General features: G+C 43.9%; 1 protein-coding gene across 1 annotated transcript in view; it reads right to left on the bottom strand.

Annotated features, from left to right (window-relative positions):
- Window positions 1-1555: 1555 nt before the first annotated feature.
- UNC13B (unc-13 homolog B) overlaps window positions 1556-27455 on the bottom strand; it is a 139620-nt gene continuing 113720 nt past the window's right edge. The window contains exons 17-37 of the mRNA XM_023524062.1: window positions 27033-27196; window positions 24591-24741; window positions 22972-23040; window positions 21475-21564; window positions 21028-21156; window positions 16180-16307; window positions 15465-15550; window positions 10176-10302; window positions 9827-9923; window positions 9455-9598; window positions 9068-9145; window positions 8475-8552; window positions 8155-8243; window positions 7778-7930; window positions 7532-7655; window positions 7366-7422; window positions 7099-7179; window positions 6014-6161; window positions 3656-3748; window positions 3316-3475; window positions 1556-3156 (exon numbers count right to left, since the gene is read on the bottom strand). Of these exons, the coding sequence (XP_023379830.1) occupies window positions 2871-3156; window positions 3316-3475; window positions 3656-3748; window positions 6014-6161; window positions 7099-7179; window positions 7366-7422; window positions 7532-7655; window positions 7778-7930; window positions 8155-8243; window positions 8475-8552; window positions 9068-9145; window positions 9455-9598; window positions 9827-9923; window positions 10176-10302; window positions 15465-15550; window positions 16180-16307; window positions 21028-21156; window positions 21475-21564; window positions 22972-23040; window positions 24591-24741; window positions 27033-27196 (2532 nt within the window). The 3' untranslated portion in view covers window positions 1556-2870. The remainder of the gene's footprint in view (window positions 3157-3315; window positions 3476-3655; window positions 3749-6013; window positions 6162-7098; window positions 7180-7365; window positions 7423-7531; window positions 7656-7777; window positions 7931-8154; window positions 8244-8474; window positions 8553-9067; window positions 9146-9454; window positions 9599-9826; window positions 9924-10175; window positions 10303-15464; window positions 15551-16179; window positions 16308-21027; window positions 21157-21474; window positions 21565-22971; window positions 23041-24590; window positions 24742-27032; window positions 27197-27455) is intronic.

Raw genomic sequence — 27455 nt, 5'->3', positions numbered from 1 at the left:
CCATATACTTGAGTATGGGGAGGAAAAGATAACCTCGGAGAGTACTGGAAAAACAATTTACAACTATGAAGATGGACAGCTACTGTAAAGTATACAGAGGTGTATGAAGGTCAGGTAGTATGGGGAGAGTGTCTCTCTTCAATGTTACGAGGGAGAAAGCGGTAACCTCTCCTCCGGCGCCACCTTCGAGGGCCTCTCGCTCACCATCGCTGCGCAGCCGTCGACTCCCGTGACCTCCATCTTAACGCACCTTTCTGCGCAGGCGCTGCGGAGCCCAGGTTCCAGCCCAGAGCCCCGCCTCCAAACCACGCCCCTCCCCACAAGCCCGCCTCCAGCCACGCCCCCTTTACACCTGGTTTATTAGGATTCCTGCAGCAGTTGCCTGGATTTGATGTACCTGAGCGCTCTCTCTCTGCCGGTCAATGAGGTAGAGAGATGAAATACTCAGACCATGGCTTTGGATAGATCTAGGGTGATGACGGCATGCAGACAAGTAAATTATAACAATATAGAGTGCAGTGGGGAGGGGTCCAGATTTGGTTGGGTCCTAAAGGCAGCCAAGACGTCAGAGCCTAGAAGGCAGTAGAAAAGGCTGTGAATATTCAAGTAGGGGAACAGAAAGTGCAAGGCACAGAGGGATAGGAAAATGCAGTGTGTTGGCGGGGGTACTGCAAAGGAAGTACTTTAGAATAGCTTATAGGATGGTGGGAGGTACCTGCATTTGTCTTGAAAGGTCTTGGAGTTTTAGCCTGAGACTATGATAGGTAACCACTGAAAAGTATTAAAAGATTTACCAATGTGTGTGAAGAGGGCAGGGGTAGAATGGAAGCAGGTGATTATCACAATAATCCAGACAAAAAGAACTACAGGCCACTACTCCACTTGTGGTATTGGGAACTGAGGCAAGACAATGCATCCAAGAAGTTGGAGGCAAAAATGATAGAAGGAAACTGGTTTGGGAAAGGAGGAAGTTTAAAAATGACCAAGCAACTGAACTGTAAGGATTTATTTCGACTCCAGCTCTTCTTCCTTGACTTTTCCAGAATGAAAGATCACTGTGCACTAAGCCTACATCTCTGTCCTGTACATGGCAGCCTTGGCCCTCTATTAACTTCTGCAGGCACATTTCTTCCCAGAAGGCCCTGGCTTTGTCCTCACAGCCCAGGCCGTGGCCGTGTCTGTCCTAGAAGAAAACACTTGTGATTCTAGAAAGGGAAAGACATAGCATGGACTGATTTTCAATGGCACATGTCATCTCCTACTCTTCTGGACCTTTCACAAGAAGCTGATACCTTTGAGTCCCACGACTGTTAATGGATTGGTGGTCTCAGGTCAAGGCCAAGATACTAGAACATTGGCTGCTTTACTGTTTTGTGCTTATCCAGAGCTGCTTTGGGCTCTACCACTTGCAGGGGGAGAGGTTGGGGGGGTGGTATGTTTAGGAGCTGGAGGGGTGGGAAGAGCATCAAAAAGCCACTGGTCCAAAATCTACCATTATATAGGATATTCATTTCTACAGCTTTCCACACTTTAGCAGAATTACACAACCCCAAAAGCTGCTATAAGATAATTTATTAAAGACTAGCTAATAATCTCCTGTAACAATGGCACATATAATAATTAACAACAGCAAAAATGCTTAGTTTCCTGTTTCGTGTAATGGCCAATACAGCTGTGGACAACACAGAGTCCAAAGGAAGTCCAGGAAGGAAGTCCAGGAGGCTGCTACCAAGGATGTTAAAGGAATATGTCACATCTCTGAGCAAAGGCCCAAGTCCATATGACCACCTGAAAGAGTTTATCTCTGATCTCCCAGGGAATGTCGAGGGCCCCCTGCATCCGGCCTGTACAGAAGGATCATAGTCCAAGCTCCTTCTGTAGGGCTGAACATCCATGAGGGGAAGAGCAGCTAACTTAGATGAAGGGGAGTAAGGTCAAAGACTAGATTCTTTCTACAAAGGGAGGACAGCCAGAAGGCAGTGGCCATAGATGAGGAGGACTTGAGGATTCTTTCTAGACTGATTTCTAAAATTTTTGGCTTTGTTCTGGGCCTACTCAAGAAGAAAATACAGCTCTCTCTCCTGGATCCTTCAACTAGCCCTCAGGTGCATACACCTAAGAACAGCCTCTAATATCCTGAAGCATCACTCCCTTTCCTGCAGGAGTGAGGTAGGGGGATTCTGGGAAGGTAGCCCCTGGTGCTTGGATTCCAAAGAATATTCTGCTCAAGGCTCCGAAGCACCATGTGAACCTGCTTCTGCTCATGACAGATATTATCTGCATAAAGGAATTAGCACAGCCCATTTGTAGAAGGTATCTTGTTCAGTTTCAAAGCCTTGTTCTCACCGGAGCCATACAAAACCAGTGGATTCTGCTCAAGGGCCAGGCTGAATTCTATTCTGTGTGCTCCTGCCCAATCCAGACTACAGGGCTCAGTGATATCTAAAGGCTCAACTGACTACTTAGCTAACCAGGCACAAGCTCCTGGTCATCTAAATTTGTCCTTCTAATGATTGGTACATATGGGTCCAATTGGAATGGAGAGGAGTTGACATGGGATGTAGGGTGGAGGGATGACTACCAAGAATGGCTGACACTATTAGAAACGTCTGTCCTTATTTCTTGATAGAAAATCTCCTTATGCTGTAACCCCCACAGCCAGCTCCTAGCACCACAGATCTGCTGTTAAGGGATTCATGACCCTTTCTGTGAGAAGCCAAATTCTTACCACCCCAAATTTTTCTTTAAAATTCCTTAACTGAAGGAGTCAACCTCTTGACTATGAGGATCCTAAGCTGGCTACTTAGTAACTCCCACTGGCCCTGACTTGTGGAACTGGTGCCATCTGGTTGGCACCGGAGCTTAGGCGCTCAGCTCCCCTCCTCCATGGAACGAGACTCCGATTTGAGCTTCACAAACTCTCGAGCCACTTCGTCATTGCTCCTCTGAGACAGAATCCGGAGAATGGTCATGCCCGTCTCATCCATGTGGATCTTCCGGCCCAAGGGGCACCAGCAGGCACAGCTGCCCTTGGCTGCCACATCCCTCAGAGGCATCACGGCCAGCCCCAGAACGCGATCCTCCCGGGCAAAGCAGTAATCCTTCACACATATTTGCAACTCATAGGCTTCTGGCCCCTCTTCATTTCCCAGGAGGCTGTGGGGGTAGGTGGAAAGTAGGAGGCCAGAAATGAGGGGTTCTTTGACTGAATTCACCCCAGCGGCCATCCAGCCCATCCCTCCTCTCCCATCTCAAGTTTTACCCCAACAGATTAACCCCATCTGAGTTCTGCAGGTCCCTCACCCCATAACTTACAAGTGAAATGTCTCATTGTACTTGGGGGCCCAGTTGTTGCTTTTTGACTTGGTTGTAAATTTCCTCTTCTTATCACTTTGGTGTGGGCCAACCATGGTCACTTCCACGAAGGGTCGGAACATACCCGCTGTCTGCCACTTGAGGTCATTGGCAGCCACCACTGCCCAAACAAGGGAAACTTGTGAGGGACCCCACCAAGGGTTTCCAGTTCTTGAGCCCCAGGTGGCATTCCCCATGGAGGAGGGCTAAGCTGGAGAGCTGAGATAAGCAGCCCCCGCTTTTGACTGATAAGGCCATCAGGCAAGAAAAGGTCTGAGATCTATAATTCCATGCTACTCACCTTTCACTGTGACCTTGTGCTCCCCAGTTCCAGGATGTGTAAATAAGTCCACTTGAATAGAGACTTCTCCCACAGGATCATCCACACCGGATCCTGAGAAACAGATGGACAGATGATCCCTGATTGGAGAACTCTAAGATTTAGGCCGCCTAATTGTTCCAGGAGTTAGGAGGCCACCACCCTACACCTTAAAGCAAGAAGCAGTCACCCACGATAGCCATGGGGAAGTAAGCAATGGGAGAAGCAAAAGAAATTCTTCCAAGAATTTAGCAGGAATCTCTCAGGTTCCCAAACCTCTCCTATCTCCTAAGCTGAAGAATTTTTCATTGAAAGATGTTGGAGAAGGACAGTGCTGCCACCCTGTGTCTTTGTCTGGGAACTATGCTCACCTCATAGTGTCTTAAGGGAAAAATGTGGGTCCCTTCTAGCCAAAAGCAGCACCTTTCCACCTATCCCTGAATTCCCAGAGGCCCCTGCTTGGGAGGATGCCCTGCTCAGAAAGACTGTCCTACTCAAACCTGGACCTCTCCACAAACAGCCCCCCAATCCCAACGTCTGACCAATTTGCAGGCTCCCCTCGGCAGAGGCCTCACTCTATTTTGAGAAAACGCCAGTACCCTGTACCCCACATAAACTTTTTTTGTCCTAAGGTGGAAGGGAGGGGGAATTCTAAGAACTATTGTGAACCCCATCACAGACTGTATGAAAACAATGCCCATCTATGAGACTTAGAATAGAGCTTCTGAACTTTGACACCTGGATTCCCAACCCCAACTTAAGCAGCTCATTCTAGTTCACAAGTGACAGTGTAAGCCCATGTTAGATGCACATCTGTATGGTATATGACGTACCCTTTTCTGGCCGAATGTCTTCATTAGCAGTAAACCTAATACCTTTCCCATCATGCACTGAATGAGAACAGGAAAGTCAAGAGGTAGTAGCAGCAGGAGAACAGAGAAAGAAGAATCAGTTAGTGATCTAAGGAGTTAACAGCCATTCAGAGCAGCTCTACACATATTCTGAGGGAACACAGAAATGGGGCAGGGTGGAAAGAGAAGTCAAAAAGCTGAGGTCAGTGCCTGAATGCTCCAAATTAGACTTCGTGGGCTGAAGATTGACCAAATCATAGACAGAAGTAGAATATACAGAGAAAAAATCTGAGACCAGTGGGACAGGAAAGAGAAAGGTTGTAGGCTTTAATTTCCTAGGCCTTTAAATGATAAACAATAGGTAGAAAATGTACACACATAAACTCTGATCCTCCTTGTCATCCCCATTCCTCTTACCTCATACCTGTTCATTCCAGCCTCTCCTTATCTGTATATTTAACTTAAAGTTCAATGTTTCTAAACAGCCTTTCTGGATTAACTCATTTTCTTCCTGATGTTACAGGCCTTAACATGTACTCAGCTCTGTAAAAATTCTGTCACCTTGAGAAAGGCTCTTAACTTCTTTTGCCCTCTCTTCTTCCCACCCTGGACTTGAAATAAGTGCAGATATGGAAAATGGAGCAGTACTTGCAGGCCCCATGTATCTTTTCACCTTCCATCAACTTGTTAAACTGCTTAGGTCCCTCTTCCCCTCCAGGTGAGGTCTATGCTCCAGATCCACAGCTCACTGAGGCCTTCCCATTCCCACCTCCACCAGGCAGCATGCCCAGGGTTCCCTGGAACAAGCAATAACAATAGTGCCTGGGAGGGCCCTGCTCCAGGGTCAGTCTAAGCCCTGTCTATGCAGATATATTTTGTTATGGATAGTGTTTTGTTATGGAAAGGCCTTACTGGAGGCAGGGAGGGGTTCTGAGGACTGAAAGTCACTGGGAAAAAACCAGCCATCCACCTAGGTCTCCTGTGCAATAGCATCACCCATGAGGCTAGAACTCAGCTATGCATGTGGTCTGCACCCTCCCTTCAACCGTTCCCACAGTTTGCCTCTCTTAGTCTTCCTGTCCATGCTGGAGAATCTGAAAAGTCTTTTGCTTTCTCTCCCCAGGACAACTTCCAACGAAGGCTCCCAAAGCTATGAGTCATGAGAATGTCTCAACCATTCGTTCTCAAGGCTTCCTCAAGGATTTTTCCTACCAAACAGGGTTCACTCTTTGAGCTCAATAAACATGCACTGGCCAGGCAACGTCTGGGAAAAGAAATCTCAGGCACATTTACCAGGTCCCTGTGATCTTCCTGTCTGGTATGGGGCGGGGGAAAGTATTGGGGTCTCTTGATAAATCCTGGGGTCTAAGTTTGAAGGGCTCTCTAAAGAAGTCCCTGGATACCCCCTCAGGGCTAGAGAACACTGACTCCCTAGGGGCAAAGATGTATCAGGGAGGGGAGGTGGAGGTCCAAAGCCCTTGGGCCTTACCCTGGGCAGTCTGTGAGCGTACAAAGGTCTTGATGAGGGTGTCTGTGGTCTGCGTGTACAGAGACAGAGCGTAGCGTAGGGACTGCAGATCTGGGCTCTTCTCCAGGAAGGTTTTCTTCAGCCCATTGCCTCCTGCATGAAAGTATTGCTGAAAGACAAAAGAGTACCTGCTACTGCCTCATCTCCTTAAACAAAGGCAGCTCCCCAATACTGTCCTCAAGAGAAATGACAACTGAGCAGAGGCTCAAGGAAGATGCCAAAAGAGGGTGATGAAGACAGTAAGTCATTCAATAAACAACAAGATCAGGAATACCACACTGAGCCAGTCACAGTCTCTCAGGTGAAGAGTATTATTTGGGTATCTGGCAGGAGCGGTAGGGGATGGCCACGTTCCTGGATGTGGTGTTTGAAGGATGGATCTATCTGGACAGGCAAAGATATGGGATAGAAGCATTTCAGGCAGAGAGTAGCCAGAAGTGCTCTTTTACCCCTCTGATCCCTTAGAGAACTTTATGACATACCTCTCCCGAGTGCCCTAGATCACACTTCCTATGTACCTGCCTCATACCACCTTACCAGAATATAAACATCTTGAGGCTAGAACCATATTTAAGTCTCTCTATATCCTTCATAGTGCATGTAGTGCCTGATGCATGATGCCTGGTTGAATGAATAAATGGGTAGTAGACAAAAAAATCCTTTGAAAAACCCAAATGACTTTATCCGTAGGTGAAAGAGGGAAACTTAAGCCAGATCTGGGGTATTAGGATTGGGAGATTAATTTCCAGTAGAATATATTCAGAAATGGCAATGAGGAACTAAGAGAACTGAATGTTTTCAATTCAGAACCCAGAACTAAGTATTCTAGGTCCATGGTTAGGTCACCTGAGACCACACAGGAGGTACCCTTTTGGTTGCTTCCAAGCAGGAATATGGACATAGCAGATAAAGAAACAGACATAAAAATTACTCTCTTCTGGAGGTGGGGTGACAGGAGCCCTAGGGACATTTATTCTGGCAGAGTGGAATGCCAGGGCCAAGAGGGTGTAGTGGTAAGATGGTCTGAAGGTGGGGGAGGTCGCCACCTTAATGGTGTCCAAGGCGAGGTCAAGGACGGCACACTGCTTTGGAGTAAGGTTCCGTGTCTCCTCTCGCACCATGTGGTCCTGGAACCACAGAGAAAGCAACGGCATCAGGATAGCTCACAGCTGTCATGAAAGTCTTGTCCCTACCTGCCGACCCACAGCTATGGGTTCCATTCCCTTCTCTCCTCTTCAGTTTCCAATCCTCAAAGGCCCCTCCCAGGCGCCCCTTATCCCTGGTCTCAGAAGGACCCCATGCATCCAGAATACCTTGAGTTTGGAAAGATGGCTCAGTTCCTTGGCAGCAGTGAAGATCAGCTGGGTGCCCTGGGCAAAGAAGAAAATCAGTCGAAAGCAGAGGACTCCAAACTTGATCTGGAAGCATGGAACGAGGTCAGGGAGACAGCAGGAAAAAGTGGAAGGGACGTGTCCTTACCGTCTGGTCAGTGAGCGGGGGCAGAACAATCATCCTTTCCATTGTGTTCATTACCACTCGCCAGAGCTCCTTCAGTACACGCTTCAGGACCGTCTTCTCACACACAGTGGCGAAGAGTGTGAGGCTGCGGGCCCAGGCAACAAGTAAGGCTGGAGTGTTTGAGAGGCCCCCTCCCCAAGAGGCTCCTCTGTTTAATTGCCTCAGCATTGCTTGTCTCCACAGGACAGTCTGGAATGCTGTACTCACTTGCCATCCAGGAAGTCCATGAGAGGTCGGAGTACACTATCTGCATCCTGAGCCACTGAGGCTCTGGCGTTGGGGGATGCATTCCCTGTGCCCCGCACCTGGCCCAGGATGTCGGCCATTTGTCGAACACACTCATCAATCCGCACCTGGAAACTATACATGTGCCCGTAGTGCAGCCCTCCCCTCCCCAAACACGCACTGTCCCTGGAGCAGCACCAGCTATTCAACCCCACTCCAGCTAGCTCATGGTGCAGCTCCAGCAGGGGCAGCCAGCAGGAAGAGAGAGAAGATCCAAACATCTGCAGACAGATGGGGCTTTGGGATTGGCTACAGACCACATCTGGCTCTGAGGGCTGGTGTGTTTCGGGGTCACTAACCTGTTTCCAAACACCATGCTGAGCTCATCCAGCACTGTATTCAGTTTCACCTGCAGCTCCTTTAGACTGTCTGCAGCTTCAGGGTCCAACTGTATCCACAGGAGGTAAGTGTTTCTCTTATCTTTTTCTCTCCTCCTGTGCACCCACTCCTCCCTCCTAGGGCTTTTACCCCAATGCCTACTCAAATGTCTCAGCCCACGCCAGCCCAGACCCCAAGCTAAACTCCTGGCCATGCCTAAGCAGGAGAGGATGGAGTTCTGTGGCCAGGCAGCTCAGGAACAAAGAGAAAAAGTGCAGGAACCCCAAACCCTAAGACTTACCTCCTTCCCTCCCATGGCTTCAAACATCTTCTCCAGCTGGACCCTCAGTTGCTGCATGTTGTTCATCAAGATGCAGGGCTTTGGAGAGAAATGGAGCTGCTGCATCTTGGCTCCTTTCAGCACAGGACCCATTAGCCGAGGGTCCCTCCCGCTCTCACACTACTCCAAAAGCCACAGGGAATATATAACACTATTACATGCATCTCTCCCTAATCACTGAGATCTGAAACCGAGTCAGATAATTCTCCATGAATGAAGGCTAGAAGTAAACGTTTTTGTTTTTAAGCTGGGTGGCAGGCCCCAGGTGTTCATGGTATTTATCTTTTATAACTCTCTGAATATCTCAATTTTTTTTAAATTAAAAAAAAAAAAAAGACTAAGTAGAAGTCTAGCTTAGTAGAGGATAAAGTACCAAATGGAGGCTCAGAGGAATTCTTAATCAAGTTATTTTGTGGCACAATCTCAAGCGAAGCCCTGCTGGGAATCAGAAGTCAGGAGCATCATCCCAACTGCCAGCTCTGAGGATGGCTTCAAAAGCAAGGATCCAAGTGTTTTCCACTCCCTTCTCTAAAGTCCCAGGGTCTGACCCTCACCATTTTCTCCTTTGTGCAATAAGCAGGGAAGTTCTTTGATAAAATGTCTGCATACTGCATCAGCACCTTCCCGATGGTCTGAGAAAACAGAAGAGGAAAGGAGAGGGAACCCTTAGCTCTTCCCACAAAAATCTTGCCTGAGAGGTCATATCGCTCATCTTAGAATGGAAGTGAAGGAGAATCTCACAGTAAGCAACAAAGCTCCCTCTCAACCCTAGAACAGTACTGAAACAAACCCACCTGTCCACCCTAGATACAAAGGAGAATGGGGTAATGCCAGGTTTCACCTGAAGGCCACCACAGAGAGAGTTTGAGCTCAGGCCTGTGACTAGGCTGTGAGTGTGGTGGTGGTTTATAAAGGGAAGGTATAGGGAGGGTCACGGTCACCTTCGCAAATCTCCTCATGTAGTGGGCAAGGATGTTGGGGTCTGGGCATTCCAGCTTCCGGATGATCTCAAAGCTCTGGTTGAGCTGTGTGAAGACGTCCACCACAGAGCAGGAAAAGAGTGCATGCTCTGACGTCTGCTGGAACTAAGGAAGGTCATACATAGAGTCATCATCTTCAGCCACTACCTTTTTCCAAGTTTGCAGAGTTCAAAGGGCTTTGCCTAGCAGGGGTGGCTTGGTGGCCCTCAACAGTGCTCCTTCTGGACTCAACAGGGTAAGGACAGCCTACTTGGCTAAAGCCCAGGAACGTTTGCTGACAGCTAATTGCTGGGACCTGGCCTCACCCCTGGGCAGCCCAAGCCCCCAACTTACCCCATCCTTCTTATCTCGTTCCAGGGCCCCACGCAGGAATTCCAGGGACACATCTTCATTCTCATCCAGCCATTGTAGGACAAATTGCTCAAACCACCTGCAGCCAGGCAGGAGAAGTAGGGATTGAAGCTAGTGGTTGGCATATGCCATGTGCCTGGCAGCTTCCCCAGACTAGGGTCTTCTGGAAGGTAGGGCATGGCTTGACACTCTTCTCTTTCAACAGCAGTGCCCAAAATAGGCAGTCTCGAGACTGGTTTGCTAAACTGAATTGAGGATACTGGCCTTGCCCACCCCCTAAGTCAGAGGGGCCCTCTTCCCTTCCCTCTGTAGTGCCCACTTGATGACTCACGCTGGGTACTCAGGTACCTGCCCCTGCAGGGCAGGCAGATCCCGCACATATTCATTGTGGAGCCACTTCACCTTGAAGTGCAGGTTCATGTAGTCAGCACTCTTACATAGTCGGTCTTTCTCATGCTCTAGTGGGAGGGAAGGAAGCTCGATCAGGTTCTGGCAGTAGAGGCCATGGTTCTTGAGTTTTCCCAAGGCAGCAGATCCAGTCAGGCAGCTCTATCAGATGTCTTATAAAAAGGGTAACAACTCCCAACCAACTCCTCACAGCCATCTCACCCTACCAGTGAGCATTCTGCTCTCCAAGAGCCTGGCCTAAATCTTCCTTTAGACACTAAGCCAGACTCCCAGATAAGGCCTACAGTCTTCCTGCTCTGCTTTTCGAAGTGTCAAGTGAGATACCGGCCTCTGGTGAAGAAAAGGAGAAAAGGATGTGGGAGCTAATGCTGATTAAGTGGGTAGCCCGCCCAGGACTAGGGATGGGTGATGGTTTTCCAGGGCTTTTCTAACTCTAGTAGCTTAAATGCAGGCTTAAATGCAGAGATGGCTAGTTGCACATGACATGAGTGATAGGGAAAACCAAAGTGGATCCAAGCTGATAGACACTGCAGTTGAGCAGCCATGGTATAAAAGAATCTTGAAGTAAACTGAAGGACCCCAGAGCGGAGCTGAGGCACTGAAAACTGAACTCTCAAAGAAGTATACAAATAAGAATAGTCAGTCTGGAAACCATGGAAACAGCCACACGGAAGGACCATCATGCTGCAGAAAATGGGATGCTCCTTATGGACTTGAAAGGTCATTCAGCTGAAATTCCATGGTCTCCTAGAAAATCTAGGACAAAGGTCACAGTTTGCCCAGAGAGCCTGGAGCACTGTCTACAACTACAGGTTTTCGTCTACCCCCTTTATAGAAGAAGCATTAATTCAAATAATAAAAGCTAATTGTTTATGTTTACAGATAACACAATGGTAAAAGCAAGCAAATGCGGGAGAGTACTGAGCATCAGAGAAAAGAAGGCCAGTGTCCTTGGGGGCGTAACTGCAAGTTGCTATGGGTGATGCTTCTCCAGGTCAAGGCAGAACATCCAGTGTGGGGCAGCTGGCCCTTCTGGATTAGTGCAGCAGACACTCAAGGAGAAAATGGGAGCCTGGGATTCAGCGTCAAAGGGCTCTGGGTCCTAAGAATTTCATCTCCTGGCACTGCAGACAGCACCATCTCAACCTGAAGATGCATTTGCAGTCTCTTCTATGAAGCAGTGAGCAAGAGAAGAAAAGGTACAAAACTAGAGGTAAAGCGACAACAACCAAAAGTTCTTACCACCCAGAAAGAGGACTTTTCGTATACGAATGACAGTGGATGCTTGTGACAGAGCAGAGACACCAATGAGCAATAAAGAGAGTGAAAAAAAATCCAGGACATCAGAGAGACCCTCTCGGGGCTTGTTCCTTCACCTCCACCCCATACCCTGCTGTTCTTAATCAGTCTAAGAGTTTATAAACATAAAAAGGTGCCACCAGGAGGGTCTGCTCTCCTTCCTGTTCAGCAACCCACTGGAAGTGGAAGCAGTACTCTCCTCCATTATCCCAGAGATCCCTAACTGCTTTCTTCTAGAAACTCTCAAGTTACCGTATTTATATATAATTCTTACTTTCTCTGTCAATCCAATATTTCTGATCCCAAACCCCAATTTCTACATTAACTTCTGTGGTACGAAAACTAATAGGATGATTGCTGAAACCATGGTCACACTTTATACTATTCTAACAAATCCATGGAGTCATGCTCCAGCAAAGATGCTTGAGAGACGGCAGTGGGGGTGTGGATAACCTGTCAGAAGGGACAATCGTGCCCCTGACTTCCGAATTCCTCCTCTGTTGTCTTTTATCCTTGAAGAATTCTTTCAACCTAATGATTTCAATTACCTATCTTGCTGATCATCCTCCCAAATCTCTTTGGTTCTGGTTATGTCTCTATAAGGCTCTGATGGAACATCTCACTTTGCTCAGGTTTAACTCAGGTCCTCATCTTTCACGATCTTAACCTCTCCAGCTGAAGCTGAACAGAGTATACATACTAATCTTACCCTCTTGCTCAATTCTGAGAATCATCCCCAATTCTTCTGTTTTCTTCTTTATTAACATCCAGTTATATCACCAATCCCTATTGATTTTGCCTCCAAAATGTCTCTGGAATCTATCCATTTCATTCTAGTCACACTATTAATCTAACAAGTCTAGTTACCACCATCTCTAACTTAGATTACTACAATAGTCTCTAAACTTGTCATTCCTCCTCTAATCAATTCTCTAAACTGTAGCGAGACCTCTACATTATAAATCGATCATGTCAATCTCTTGTTTAACGTATTTCATTGGATTCTAACTGCCTCAGGATAGAGTCTAAGAGCCTAAACATGGCTTATAACCTTTATGATCTGGCTGTCCTACTTCTCTATCCTCATTTCTCACTTATCTTTTCCCCTACACTCAAAAGTGCTAGCCACTCTCAACTACTGATCCCAGTTCCGGAGAGCATGTCAGCTTACTGTAGATCCCAGGTCTCTGAACATACTTTACTCTCTGCCTAAAATGTTTTGTCTTCCTTTCCTGTCACTACCAGCCTCCTTCCTCACTGGCTAAGTCCTATCATCCTTCAGGTTTCGGTTTGGACAGGAAACTTTCCCAGGTCTGGGTTACACAGCTCTCTCTCAGCACCCTATGCTTATTCCTTTTGTGGCACTGATATCTTTGAATTGTAACGGCCAATTCATGTCTGTTGTCTAGACTAGCCTGTGAGCTTGTCAAGGGCTAGGGCTATACCTTATTCATTTCATTGGGGCTCCAATAACTAGCACTGTGCCTGGCACAAAGAAAATACTCAAAAAACATTTAGCGAATGGGGTAGGGATTTGCTGCAAAGGAACATGAAGAAATTTTCTGCTCTATATTTTAATTGGGATAGTAGTTACACAAGTGTGTTTGTCAAAACTTATCGAATTGTACTCTTAAAGTGTTTTTACTTTATTGTATGTAAATTATACCTCAATAAAGTTGACTTTAAAAATATTGGGTGACTGACAGCATTTTCACAGTCAAGGTCAAAACTACTCTTTTGTCATCCAAGTATCCAGACCCTCCATCTTCTGCCCTCTACATCTGACAATCACTAAGTCCTGGACAACTTCTTTCCACTGTCTATCAAAGCCCATTCTTTCCTCTTCATTTCTCTGTTCTAATCCCAGCCCCATCCCCTCGACCCTAAATTATTACAACATTATCTGCATTCCCTGCTTCTGGTCTCTTCCTGTTCCAGCTGCCCCATTTTCCAGAGGTAAAATCTTGCAAAAATACTACTTTGTTCACATTGCATCTCTGCTCATAAGCCTATAATGGCTTTTTATTGTCCTTAATAACTAAGATTTATTAAGTTCTGAGTAAATGCCAGGCAGTACACTAAGTATGTCACCTACATCTCAGTTACTTCAACAGCTCAATGAAACAGATGCTATCATCACTCCCATTTTACAGATGAGAAAATGAGAGCTCACAAAAATTAAAAGCTCAGTCTAAGAAGACATTGCTGAGTAAGTGGTGAAATTGAGATCTGAAACTAGGTCAACATTAGTTCTTTCTCTTAAAGCAGTTTTCAACCCTTCTGTGTTTATTTTAAACATTAGCAGAACTCCCCTTTCAAAAGAAATCTCACCTAGAACCCCATATAAAAATGATAAAAGCAGAGCTGACTTAGCTGGTACCAGGTATAAGGCTTCCCGGTTTCCCCTCCACACTTAGCTCCTGAGATACCTCTGTTTGAAACCTCTGCCCCACCTCACATTCTCTCTTGTGGAACCGATTCTCTTTTCACAGGTATATATCTATTTTTCCCCAAAAATGCACTGTCAAGAACTGGTACCATACTCCACATCAGACTCTCCAAGTGCTACCTAGAGGAAAGGGACAAGTGACTTCCTCACTGGCCTGACAAGCTGAGCCCCAGGCTTGACCCATTGTGGACAGGAGGCAGCCACTGCTCTGGTGTAGAATTATGGAATGTGTGTGTATAGTCTGTGCTGTCTCGAACTTAACAAAGATCTTCAAGTTTCTTTCAACCTCAAAACTAAGTAATCCTACAGAGAAGAGATTGGTAGTTGTCAGAGGCGAGGCATGAGGGTAGCAAAATGGGTGAATGGAGTCAAAGGTACAAACTTCCAGTTATAAAACAATTAAGTCCTGGGGATGTCATGTGCATTATGGTGACTATAGTTAATAATACTTCATTGCATATTCGAAAGTTGCTAAGAGAGTAAATCTTAAAAGTTCTCATCACAAGAAAAAATTTTTTTAACTATGTATGGTGATGAATATTAACTAGACTTATTGTGGTGATCATTTCACATAATATATACAAATACCAAATCATTATGTTATACAGCTGAAACTAATGTTGTATGTTTATTATACCTCAATTAAAAAAACAAACAACTGATCATAAAACTAAAAAAGTTTAAGTCTGAGGGTTATCCATTTCCCCTGCCACTCTACCCAAATAACAGATCCAGACTCTGCTTTGTCCTTGTCTCAGACTGCTCCCCCTCATTCTAGATCCACTTTCAGACAGAGGAGATAGACTAACATATATAAACAGACAGGAAAAGGCAGTGGCAGCTAAATAATTGAGCACAGATGGGTACAAATGGAAAAGTCTGATATAAGTAGGAATATCTTTGTGGACCAAAGTGGAAAATGAATAGACGAATAAGCTGAATGAACAAGATGAATAATAATATTTCTGTGACCATGCTCTACAGAAGTGAGGGAAGAAGTCTCTCTCTTATTTTATCACACAAATCCAGAATAGCTTTCAAGGAAAGCCAGGCCAGGCAGTCCTCAGAGCATGAGACAATGATCTTATTTATGTATTTAAGGGTCTATGATTCCTTAACACTGTATAGATAAGTTTCATGAGGCCATTCTCCAGGGAGTGGGCCACTTGCGAATACCCAGCATGGAAGGAGTTGATCTCTGGGCTGAGAAAGTCTTAAACATGTACTTGCTCTAAAGCTGGAAGGAGAAACCTACACCCACACAGCCATTTCCATTATTACTTTGGCTGAAGCTTTGTCCACCCAAGACCTCCTGAGGCCTATCAAACCCACTGCGCCTAGAATTCCTCCAGTTCCTTACTGTACCATTCACCTGACCCTGCAGTTGTCTGGGAGAGGAAAGAGACAATAAACAAGGTGCTTGGACTAGGAGCCTGCAGCCCACCACCTTGGGTACACCCTTACCCTCCAGTGCATATTTCATGTCTTGGGCAAAGAGTTGCCACATCACTTCTGCACTGACTTTTCCCACATTCAACTCCTGAGGAAACCTGGATGATAAAAAAAGCCACAGTTAGAAAACAAAGCAAGAGTCATTTGACTGATTCCAAAGCTAATGTACCTAGTTCTTGGAGGTCAGACTGAAAAGAGAAGCCAAGGAAATGGGTAGGCACACTCTGGAGAAAAAGGTCTCGGGGGCCAGAGGTAGGACAAGTGGGGGCAGAGAATCTCTTCAGGCAAGATGGGCCCGGGGAGAGAATGCCCAAAAGGCAGGGAAGTAAGGCCCAAAGGGGAAGGGTTGAAGCTAGAAGACAGGCTCAAGCTAAATAAGATGGAGGAGAAAGGGTAAGGACGTGGGCCATAAGGTGGCTCATTTTATTCACAGTGGACAGACACATACATGCATGGTCTCTGGATCCCCCGGGACTCCTATGGCAGCCATTCCCAGAGGCCTCTCACTCCAGGGAGGCTGTCTCAGTCTGAGCAGAGCCCCCCATTATGTTTCCACACTTGTCTCCAGAAATAGTTACCCAGACAGATACAAGGGACAGAGGGACAAACGGATGGACAGGAGGAAGAGGTGGCACTGCAAACACACAGAGATAGGAAAGAAAGAGGCTGTTAGACAGATGGAAAAACCAATCACCAACCAGACAGGGCCAAGTGCAGTGATACTCACTGGTTCAGAACAAGTGTGTAGGAATTCTTATCTTCCTCTATGATCGACACAATGAGTGTGATGAGTTTGGGCCAGAAATCCAGGTTCCGAATGCTGGGTCCTTGCTCCTCTGGAGGCAGCTCCTGCTTCTTGTTCCAGAGGAGACAATGATAGACAGTGAGAGTCAGAGTAGAATGTGGAGAGTATCTCCAATAGTCTTCTTTTCTCACTCCCTATGCCCCTTCCTCTAGAATCAGGTATCCTTCCACTCCTAGAGTCTGTCTTCCAAAAGACTGCCCCTGTTGTGTCAGAAAGGTGATTGTTGGGAGGTCCTTAAACACAAGGAATTTGTCCCTGAGAACTTCTCTCCCCAGCTCCAGGGCACTGATCTGATAAGCTTGGTCAGTCACAGAGACATAAAGATGCCCATTCTCCTTCCTCAGGAGCTATGAGTATTGTAACTCCTTGGCCAAAGTACGTATCCCTCAAGTCTCACTAAATAAGTCTAGTTCCACTGGCAGCCATCCTCGGAATCCACACCCCCACACACATATACACACACACATACATACCTACATACATCCACATATCAGCTCTGAGAAGCTACTCCAAGTTCTGCAGGAGCTACTGAACAGACCTAGCATGCAGGCTGACCTAACTTTCAGTGGGTTAGGACTTCCCTTAACCCCTAGAATAAAGGACAGCTGCATCTAGTAAGCTATTTGCCAGCTGGATAAGAAAAGGCCTCGGGGAGCCAAGAATACCCAGTGGGGAAAGGACAGTCTCCTTAATAAATGGTGTTGGGAAAATTGGATATTCATCACATGCAAAAGAATAAAATTAGGTTCCTATCTTATACCACTCACAAAAATTAACTCCAATGGATTAAAGTCTTAAACGTTAAGACCTGATTCTGTAAAACTCCTAAAAGAAAACATATGAAAAAGCTCCTTGACATTGGTCTTGGCAATGATTTTTTTTTTTTTTTTGGATATGACACCAAAAGCACAAATAAAAAAAGCAAAAGTCAATAAGTGGGACTACATCAAACTAAAAAGTTTTGGTACAGCAAAAAAAAAGGAAAAAAAATCAACAAATTGAGACAACCTATGGAATAGGAGAAAACATGTGCAAATCATTTATCTGATTAAGGGGTTAATATAAAAAAAATATAAGGAACCAATACAACTCAATAGCAAAAAAAAAAAAAAAAAAAAAAAAAATCTGATTAAAAAATGGGCAGAGGACTTGAATAGACATTTCTCCAAAGAAGATATACAGATGTCCAATGACCACATGAAGAGGTGCTCAACATCATTAATCATCAAACCACAATGCAAATCAAACCACAATGAGATGTCACCTCACACCTGCTAGAATGAATACTATCAAAAAGAGATCACAAATGCTGGCCAGGATGTGGACAAAAAGAAACCCTGATGCATTGTTAGTGGGAACGTACACTGGTGCAGCCACTATGGAAAGAAGCTTAGAGGTGCCTCAAAAAATTAAAAATAGAACTACCGTATGATCCAGCAACCCCACTTTTAGGTGTATATTCAAAAGAAAAGAAATCACTATCTTGAAGAGATATCTGCACCCTCATGTTTACTGCAGCATTATGCACAACCTAAGTGTCCATCACCAGATGAAAGAATAAAGGAAATGTGGTATACGAACCTAATAAAAAAGAAGGAAATTCTGTCATTCACAAAAACATGCATGGACCTTGAGGGCATTATGTTAAGTTAAAAAAGAAAGAGAAAGAGAAATACTGTATGATCTCATTTATATGTGGAATCTAAAAACATCAAACTCATAGAAACAGAGAGTAGAATGGTGGTTGCTAGGAGCTAAGGAGTGGGGGAAATGGGGAAATACTGATCAAAGGGTACAAGCTTTCAGTTATAAGATGAATAGTTATGGGGGATCTAAGATATAGAATAGTAACTATAGTTAACAATACTGTATTGTATATTTGAAAGATGCTATGAAAGTAGAGGTTTAATGTTCTCACCATAACAAGAACAAAATGGTAATTATGTAAAGGTTGTATTAACTAACCTTACTGTGCTAAAATTTCACAATATATATGTGTATCAAATCATCACATTCTACACCTTAACTTACACAAGGTTATATGTCACTTGTATCTCAATAAAGTTGAGGGAGAAAAAAAAGAAAAGGCCTTGGTTGCAAGGAGTTAGAGGAATACAATGGTACATTTGGAAAAGAAGAAGTGACTCTATATTCTCACCCAAGACAGGACAAATAGGGTTCACCACAGAGAGGCTGGAAGGGATATTTATCTCCTACTGGGACAAAAACACCCAGAAAGATGGGGGCTTTTATGTGGATGCCATAAGTCATCACAAGGTCTCCACAGTCCTTAATAAGACTGTATTACCAGGAAGTCACTAGAAACCAGGACGGAATCCATAGAATGGGATTGTACCTCCTTAATATCACTGAAATACATCTCTTTCTTCAACATTTTCTGCCACTACCCTAGCTCAGCCTCTTATCATTCAAGGATCTCCTAACTGTCCTTCGATCTTCAAAGATCCCTCTTCAACACAGTGGTCCGTGATCTTTCTCCAAGGAAAATCTCAGTGTTACTGCTCTGCCCTTCAATGGCCCTCAGTAAAGTTCCAACTCCATAGCTTGACACAAAAATCCCTCAGACCATGACCCCTCTCTCAACCTCATATTTCACCTTTTCTCTTTTGTTGCAGCCATCACCACACCACTACCACTACTTACTTAGTGCTTAGTATGTGCCAGGCACTCTGCTAAGAACTTTATATGCACTATCTCATTTAATCCTCAAAACAACTCCATTGGGTAGAAATTCTCACCACCCTCATTTTACAGGTGAGGAGACTGAAGAACAGTGAGGTTATATAACTTGCCCAAGGTCATGTAGTTATAAACAGCAGAACCAAAACTTACTTGACCCCAGAGAGCTGAATTCCAAAGCCTGACCCTGTAACTAGTCTAATTAAATTGCTTATGCTTCTCAAAATTAATATGTTCATTCACAATTCTGTGCCTCTAGACATTCTATTTCCTCTATATGGTATCCCCCTCCTCCTCAGCCCTTCAGTAGCTAATTCCTACTCATTCCTCAAAATTCAAGTTGAGCTTTTCCTTTCCTGAGAAGTCTTCCCTGATACCCCTGGTCTGGTTAGATGCCTCTCTTCTGAGCTCCCATAGAACCCTCTGTGAACCACTGGTATAGATGTAAGAGACAACTACGAGTACAATAAAATATAGGAATAATAAAATAAAATAAAATGTAGTAATTGTCCCCCACCTCCACCAAACAATGAGCTCCCTAAAGGCAGAGATGTTATCTTAATTAACTACATCCCTAGTGCTCAGTTTGTTAAAGGAATGTATGGATGAATGAATCAATCAATGACTAAAGGTCGGTAGAGGGAAATCAAAAAAGATACCAAGGGTTTACTTCAGTGTAAATAATGAATAATGAGAAAATGAGAGTGAAAGTAAAAAACAGCAATTCGAAAGCTATAGATAGTCCCTGAATAGTTTATAAACCCATTTTCAAAGTCTGGGTTCATCTCATGGTAGAAAATAGAGACCAAATAGAGACAAAAGATCAAAGCTGAGAACAGTGTCTTCCCCAACCAGAGAAAATCCACAGATGAATATCAGAGGAGCCCAGAGCATGGCAAGCTAAACAAAGGCCCCAGGAAAACCTCTCAGGGACTGTCAGAACCAACAGAAGGTTTTACAAACCTTAAAAGGAGGAAGCCTTAAAGAGAGGGCTGGCACAAAAAGTACATTTGGGAATGTGAGGAAGCAGTGTGAACAAAATTTTAGTCTTACTAAGGTGCTCCTAGAAAGCATTGCAAATAGGGTATATTCATGTTCTCCCATGAGTTGCTGTCCAAATCCTAATGCCTTTCAAGGTCTATCCCAAATGCCCCTTGTTTTATGTAGCTTTTCCCAGTATCTAATCAAGAGTGATTTCTTCCTGCTTGGAATCCCTTCAGTTTTATCCCTCTTTCGAGGCCCTAATAGACTGCTTTTATTGGAGGTATACATATGCTCACGGGACTGTAAACTAACTGAAGGAGCACTATGATTCCTCAGACCCAGCCCAGAACATTCCATACGTATTTGTTGGACTAAAGGGAATCTATTCAGCAAACATGTGGTTTCCTAAGAGAGGAACTGTGAGTAATTACACCCAGAAGGAAGTCCTGGCTTTGAAATGGGGAGGTGGGGAAGATACCATTAAAAAGATCTAGAAAAATGTATTACGTCACTATGCACTAAGTTAGGATGCCAGCATAAAACAGGTGAAGAAGCTCAACTGCACAGAAGGGCAGAGTCAGCCTTAATAGTCAGCTGATGAACGTATCTCAGAAGACCATGCAGGGCAGAGAGAAGTGGTCAGAGGGGAAAGTTAAACTTCTATGAGCCAGTATCTCACATAGACAGCTATAGATCTCAGAGGAAGGTAGCCTGGAACATAGAGGAATCCACATGATTCAGAAGAAAATTAATCTTGGGGGATTAAAAAAGACTGTTGATGGACTGAGAATTCACCTACTCATCCCCTAAAACTGCTCAAATTTTGGTCACTTTCTTTAGCAACAAACTAAAATTTACTGTTGTCACTTCTGTTCAACTCAGTTATGTCACATGTGGTCCAATGGTTCCTGTCCATCCACAAATGTCTCAACATGGTTTAGATGGTCCACACTCTACAAAACTCATTCACCCTCAAGAACATCAAGGATTTTGTCCTGAGTTCCCTTCTACCATGACCACAGTAAGGGAAAGCTGAGACTCCAAGAGCCATGGACAGCTAGTCCCACCTGATTCCAAACCTCTTACCAGCTGATACTGGTGACTGTACAAGTCATGGCAGTTGTTGAAGATATACTCATATGTGGAGTTCAAACAGGCTTTCACACAGTCCTTTACCACCTGGCTAGCTCTTGGAGGGCTCTGCAGTTCTTGCACCTGCCAATTAATAAAAGAAATATAGGCCCGGGATCCTATTCACCTGGGTGGGATCCCCTCCTAGAACTTGCCCCAAACAACTTCATCCCTCTATGGGTTTCTGGACCTTGCCCTGGGTTGAAACTGCCAAGACAGCTGATGGCAAGAACTGCCAGGCCCACCCTTGTTGACCCATGGTCCTCTCCGAAGTAATCCAAAGAAGAGTTGTATGGAAAAAATGCGGGCTTCGAGGTGATGATTCCTATAGCCTCAGACTGCCCAATGTTTCTTATTCTCCATATCCCCATGGCCAAGTCCCCAACCATGTTCATCTCTTACCTTCATTCTGAAGAAAGTAATGCTGGTCAGCAAATCCACTGTGGACTTTAAGTCCTGAAGCCGCTCAGGGCTCCCAGCAGGGAAATTATTCTGTTATGAAAATCAAACAAATGTAAGAAAAGAAGAGAGGAATATGAAAGCCTTTCCTGACAGAAGCAATGAAATCAAAAGCTTCCCTGACTGCTACCCAGCAGGACTTTCCCTAGTTGAGATAGATAAAAAAGCTATAATACTACAGGTCTCCCTCTCTTTTCCACTGACACAGACAGGCCCTTGCGAAAAGCAAGGATTAATAATCCCCAGCCCGGAAAGTAACACTTCCTACCCCCAATCTTACTTCCCATGCAATGTGTGAGCATTTACACAGCTGAACACACACACACACACACACACACACACACTCACTTTCCTTGGGTGAAGATTCTTACACCCAAACAGTGAGTTCTTCAAAAGATACAATCTAACTGTATATCCTGTAATATAAGTAGAGCCACACGACAGACCAGACAGATCCAAGATGTGTACTTTCCGTACGGTGGACCCTCAGCTACTCCTCTGTCCTGGAGCCAGGAGATGGCAGAGCTCTGGGCAGAACTGCTTTCAGAGTAAGATCCTTAGGACCTTTCCACCATGCATCACTTCATTCCTTTCAGAACGAGTTTTAGGAAGAAGCTGCCAAGGACAGCTGAAGGGAGATGTTGAGCCACTCTCCATTTTAAAGATCACTTTTCTAAACCTTCGAATGGCTACTTATATGCCAAATATAAGATATACAGTCAACTCTCCATTATTCGTGCAAATGGAGGGCACTAGAAGTGCAGATAATTAAAACTTCACTTCTTTTTTACTCTGAGGTTATTTTTATACTTACTTTTTAATGTGGGTATATTGCCTGTCCTGGAAATTCACAACACTTTAAATCAAGTAATGAAGCCATTCTGAGAAGATCTAACTTAGGAAGAATTGATAAACTGCCCATTTCCCTGTCCTTCACCATCCCAGGTATCCACCCTCCTACTACATGCATTCTCCACTTTCATTCTAGGAATAGATGTGACCTCTGCTACAAATTACTTGACAAAGCCAAGCTACTCTCTCTCCCCTTAGCTGATTTTCACACCAACCCTAGAAAGTGAGGAGAGTATGATGTAAGAAGGGAAAGTAACTATCTAATTTTTAAAGGGCATTTCTGGAAGAGATTATTCTCAGGAGACTCCCTATTGAGAATGTCATCAGAGAATTTGGTAGAGTGATGTGAGTGGGGTTGAAAATCCAACTGTCTATAAAAAGCAGCCACATCTGCTGCTATTTATGCACTGCGTGGTCCTTGGAGTTTGCAGAACCACAGGTGTTCGTGGCATTGACCATACACATGGGTATGATGACACAGACCAATTTTCCTTGCCTTCAATATTTATAGCCAAGATTGGCCTACAGTCTCTCTAGATTAAGCTGATATTATCTGTTATCCCACCCCACAGCCATGTCTTCACTCACCCTGTATGTAGAGAGGTCAATTCTCAGTGAGTTGTGCAGCTGGTCCAGTAATTTCACAAATCTCTCTTTCTGAGGATAGGAAACAAATAACAGGGAAGAGAGAAATAATATGTTTCTGAGCCCCCTAGACTATAACAGAAACAGAAAACCATCTCTGGATAAGGAGGAGACAATGGGTTGGCGACACAGCCTATCCTATCCCTTCCTATGAGGAGAATAACAACATGTTAGGAAGAAATAAAATTGGTGGTCCCTATTCCATCTCTTAGCAGCAGCTTTGTCTCAAACTGGGGAACTTTCTCACACTGACAAGGGGAATGGAAGTCCCTGGGAGGAAAATCAGCTCTTTCTATACAAGAGTCAACCCAATATAGCCAGTGAGTGCATCTCCATCCCTTTGAAACTTTAACTCATCTTAGTCAAATACAAGGAAATTCCAAACACATTCTCCAACCTGTTCCTGAGTCTGACTTATCTTGGGGTAGCTCATAGCAGTTAAGCATCCACAGCCTAGCAGTAATGATGTGAGGGAGAAACAGCAATGCATTTGGAAGGTGATCAAGCAATCCTGAGAGAGTTTCTCTTTAAACCATGTTCCACATCATTTCCCTGAGTTTATACTATTTAAAATGGTAAAGGAATAACATATACTACTATTTTAATAGTTGATTTTTATAGAAAAGGTATAATTAAAAGTGGAATCATATGCCTATAGTCTATATAGTCATAGCATTCTTAGAACTCCTACATTTATTAGATTAAATATCATTAGCTACTGATTTAGTCAATATATAATGGGATGAGACAGAATACAACAGGTATTTAACTGGCTCAATCACCTTGTATGCCAATTACAAGAATCTTCATAATTTACTCATTCAAATATACATTCAATGAATGCGTATGTGCAAGGCCCTGTGCTAATTCATCTACAGAAACACTATTAATAAGAAAAAATGGTTAGTACCATAACCAAGGCTCAGAGACCCAGTGGATTTGAAGGTACCAGTAATTCTGTCCCTCAAGAAGTGATCTGTGGTGGGTCAATGATATTTCATCTAGTTTATACTGAAGTTATGCCAGGTGACATTATGAGTAAAGACTTAACTTCTCAAATACCTTAAAACCAGGAAAGGGCATGCCCTGGATAGGAAAATGGATCCGGACACTAAAAAAGGGATAGTCTCAGGTATACACTAGTATCCTCTCTTAGACAGCAGTCTCATATGAATTTAAGTGGTATGAATCTGTCAGAGAGAGACTGAATAATATTTTAAAAGGTCCATTTGTGGACATGCAGGACTGAGGAACATGGTGACTCGACCAAGTTCTTGGCCTGGAGAGGTTCTACCTGAGCGCAGGTGGCACCCCTAAACCATAATGGTGCTATTCTTCTCTTTTATCCATGTCTGAGGAGAGTCTATTGGAAATCTACATAACCATAATGAAATAAGGGTAGTCTATTGTATAGTCTACAGACCCACAAGGAAATAAGTTCATCTAAGTGGCATCTATTTAAATTTTAGACTTATCAACCAATTCTACAGTATCAATCATAAAAAAATCAAATTTTATTAACTGATAACAAATGGATAGATATGTTTTTATGTCACACTCACCCCAAAGTTGGAGGCTGCAAAGCGATCAGATGCAGAGACATTGGTGGAGGCAGTTGTATGGGCATAGTAGGCATTGATGTTAGCCAGTAAGGTGCTCATCACTGCTGGCACACCAGGACACATGTACTTGGATGACAAACATGCAAAGTGCCTGAAAAAAAACAGCACCTTCACCCTCAACGACTCTTCAGGGCTTGTAGCAAAAGCCAAGTAATGAAAAGATTTCACTGATGTGTATGAAGCTTCCAATCGCCTTGGCATACAAGGACCTTCATAATTTACTCACTCATATATACATTTAGTGAATGCCAACCATGTGCAAGGCCCTGTGCCAAGTGCTAGAATCAAAAGATGTGACAGCGTAGCAGAGAAAGCAAATGTTAGAAAGTAAGTCTATAACCCAAGGTGTGCTATGCAAAAACACTATGGAAACATAGAGGAAGATCACCTAAATCAGGATGGTTGGGGGCTAGAAGGGATTAGAAAAAAGCTTCCCAAAGAAGAGATGGTTAAAACAAGTCTTAAAGGATTAGTAAGAATTAATCAAATGGAGAAGTGTGCAGATAAAGAGAAATTGCATTGCAAAGACAAATATATTCATGACTGATTTATTTGGGAAACCTCAGTTTAGCTACTGTTCATGTGTTTGACAGAATACTAAGAAATGACAGAGAAGATGTAGGCAGAGAATAGATAACAAAAGAGATCATCCTGAATAGTATAGTAAATTTTTAAACAAAGGCATACTGTGATCAAATTAGTCTTTCAGAAAGGTCCCTTTGATGATAAATTGGAAGACTTAGAGATAAGACTAAGATAGAAAGATCAGTTGAAGAGTAATTGCAATAATTCAGAAAAGAAGCAATAAAACATTAAATGGAACGGGAAAATGGTTAAGAGCAGATGCTAGAGTCAGACTCTGGGTTTCAATCTCACCTACATTATTCACTCAATGACCTTGGATAAATTACTTAAACTTCTCTATGCCTTGGTTTTCTTATCTGTAAAATGGGAAAAATAATAATCCTCGCCTGACAGGGTTAACATTAGCGTTAAATAAGTTAACATTCATAAAGTGCTTACGCCAGTGCATGGCACATAAGAAAATGCTACGTAGAAGTTGTTGTCATCATCATCATTATTATTGTTGATCTACAGCAATGGTGACAGATTAAAAACAATTTTAGGAGATAGAAGCTACAGGTTTTACAGATTGGATATTGGGAGTTAAAGGGACAGCAGAAATTAAGAAAGAAAAGTTTAGGTTGACTCCTAAATTTTTTTGAACTACTGCATAGAAAATCATTCCATTTACTAAAATAGAGAATAGAAAAAGATAAGCATATTTGGTGGAGATGATGTTGATTTGGAATTTAGCCATGCTGAGAGTTTACAATGTCTGCCTGTCAGAATACCTAGAAAGCAGCTGAAAATGGATCTGAAATTCAGGAAAAGTCCTGATGTGGAGAAAGCAATCTGGGAGCTCTAAGCCCAGAAGTAGTGGTTGAGGTCACAGGTTTGGATAAGCTCATCTAGGGAGAGTGAACAGAATAAGAATGGCAGAGGGACCATTCATAAACTTCATTCCTTACCGTATTTCTTCTCTCTATACTGAACTTCTTGTAATTCCTTGAATATTCTATGCTCTCTTGCATTTTAGCACCCCAGCACATGCCCTCCCCAAAATGCCCTTCCTCCTTTTCTATATTTTAAGATTCAGTTCAAGCAACTCTTTAAGGCTTCCCTCACAGGCCTCCCCTAAAATTTAGATCCTCTATAATATCCCGTGATTAACTTCTACCATAGCTTTTATCACATTTTACTGTAATTATTTCTTTGCTGGTCTGTCTTTCCTGCCAGATTGAGCTCCCTGAGCACAAAAGGCCCCATCTTTGTGTTCTCAGCATCTAACGCAATCTGTGACACATAGAAGGAACTCAATAAAAGTTTGTAGAATAAATGAAGCACAGCCAAGGCAATAGCTACCCTTGCTTACCTAAGGCTGCTTCCTAAGTATAGTTCTAGTGGAAGCCTCACCAATAGGCAAACTACACCTCTTCTCATAGTAGGCAGGAATTTCTTATGAGTCTTGGTCAACTTCAGACTCACCTGCTTTCCCTACAGTGAAGTGCCCTCTCCAATATCCAGGCCAATCTATGAAAGCTTGGCTGTCACACACATATACATGAGCTCATAATGTTTGGGCAGGTTTGTCCTTGTATACCCTCTTTTGCCCCTTTCCCTTCCTATCTCTGATAAACACTCCCTTTATACATATACCCTCTTTGCCTTGGTACATAAACCTACTTCACCCAGCTCAGAGAGGGATACAATGAATCAATGCATATTACCCCACTAAAAACCTGTCCACCCTGTCAGTGTGCCTTCATTAGCCATCCTAAGGGTTAGTAGTCATTTCCCAAAGCCCCAGGGGAGTCTCACGTCATGGCCTGATATATGGATTCGATGCCATAGCGCATGGCAAATTCATCCACAATTTCTTGGGCAGTCTCATCAAAGTACACCTTCCATGCATCATCTCCTCGAGCCTCAGGGATCCGGACTCCTCCACTGCCCTGAATGTCTGTGAGGTAATGGAAAAGATTCTGCAGGAGACAGAGCAAAGGAAGGAGTTAAATATATATATATATTAAAAACAAAAACAAAATCTAGTGGTAAAGTCTAGAAGAATGCGAGTAGAATTCCACCAAAATTCTGTCCTTCAAGCTTTGATCAGTTCCTCCTGTGGCCCCAACAGGCTGTTCTCACATTAGTGAAAGAGAACTGAGACTGACTGTTACTTGGGCTGTCCAGCAGCACACTGAGCCAAGGATAAAATAAAAAACAGGCCCCAGATCTTCAACC

The sequence above is a fragment of the Pteropus vampyrus genome, unplaced genomic scaffold, assembly GCF_000151845.1.
Source record: "Pteropus vampyrus isolate Shadow unplaced genomic scaffold, Pvam_2.0 Scaffold436, whole genome shotgun sequence".
In the NCBI taxonomy this organism is placed as follows: domain Eukaryota; kingdom Metazoa; phylum Chordata; class Mammalia; order Chiroptera; family Pteropodidae; genus Pteropus; species Pteropus vampyrus.
This window is presented reverse-complemented; position numbering and strand designations above follow the sequence as displayed.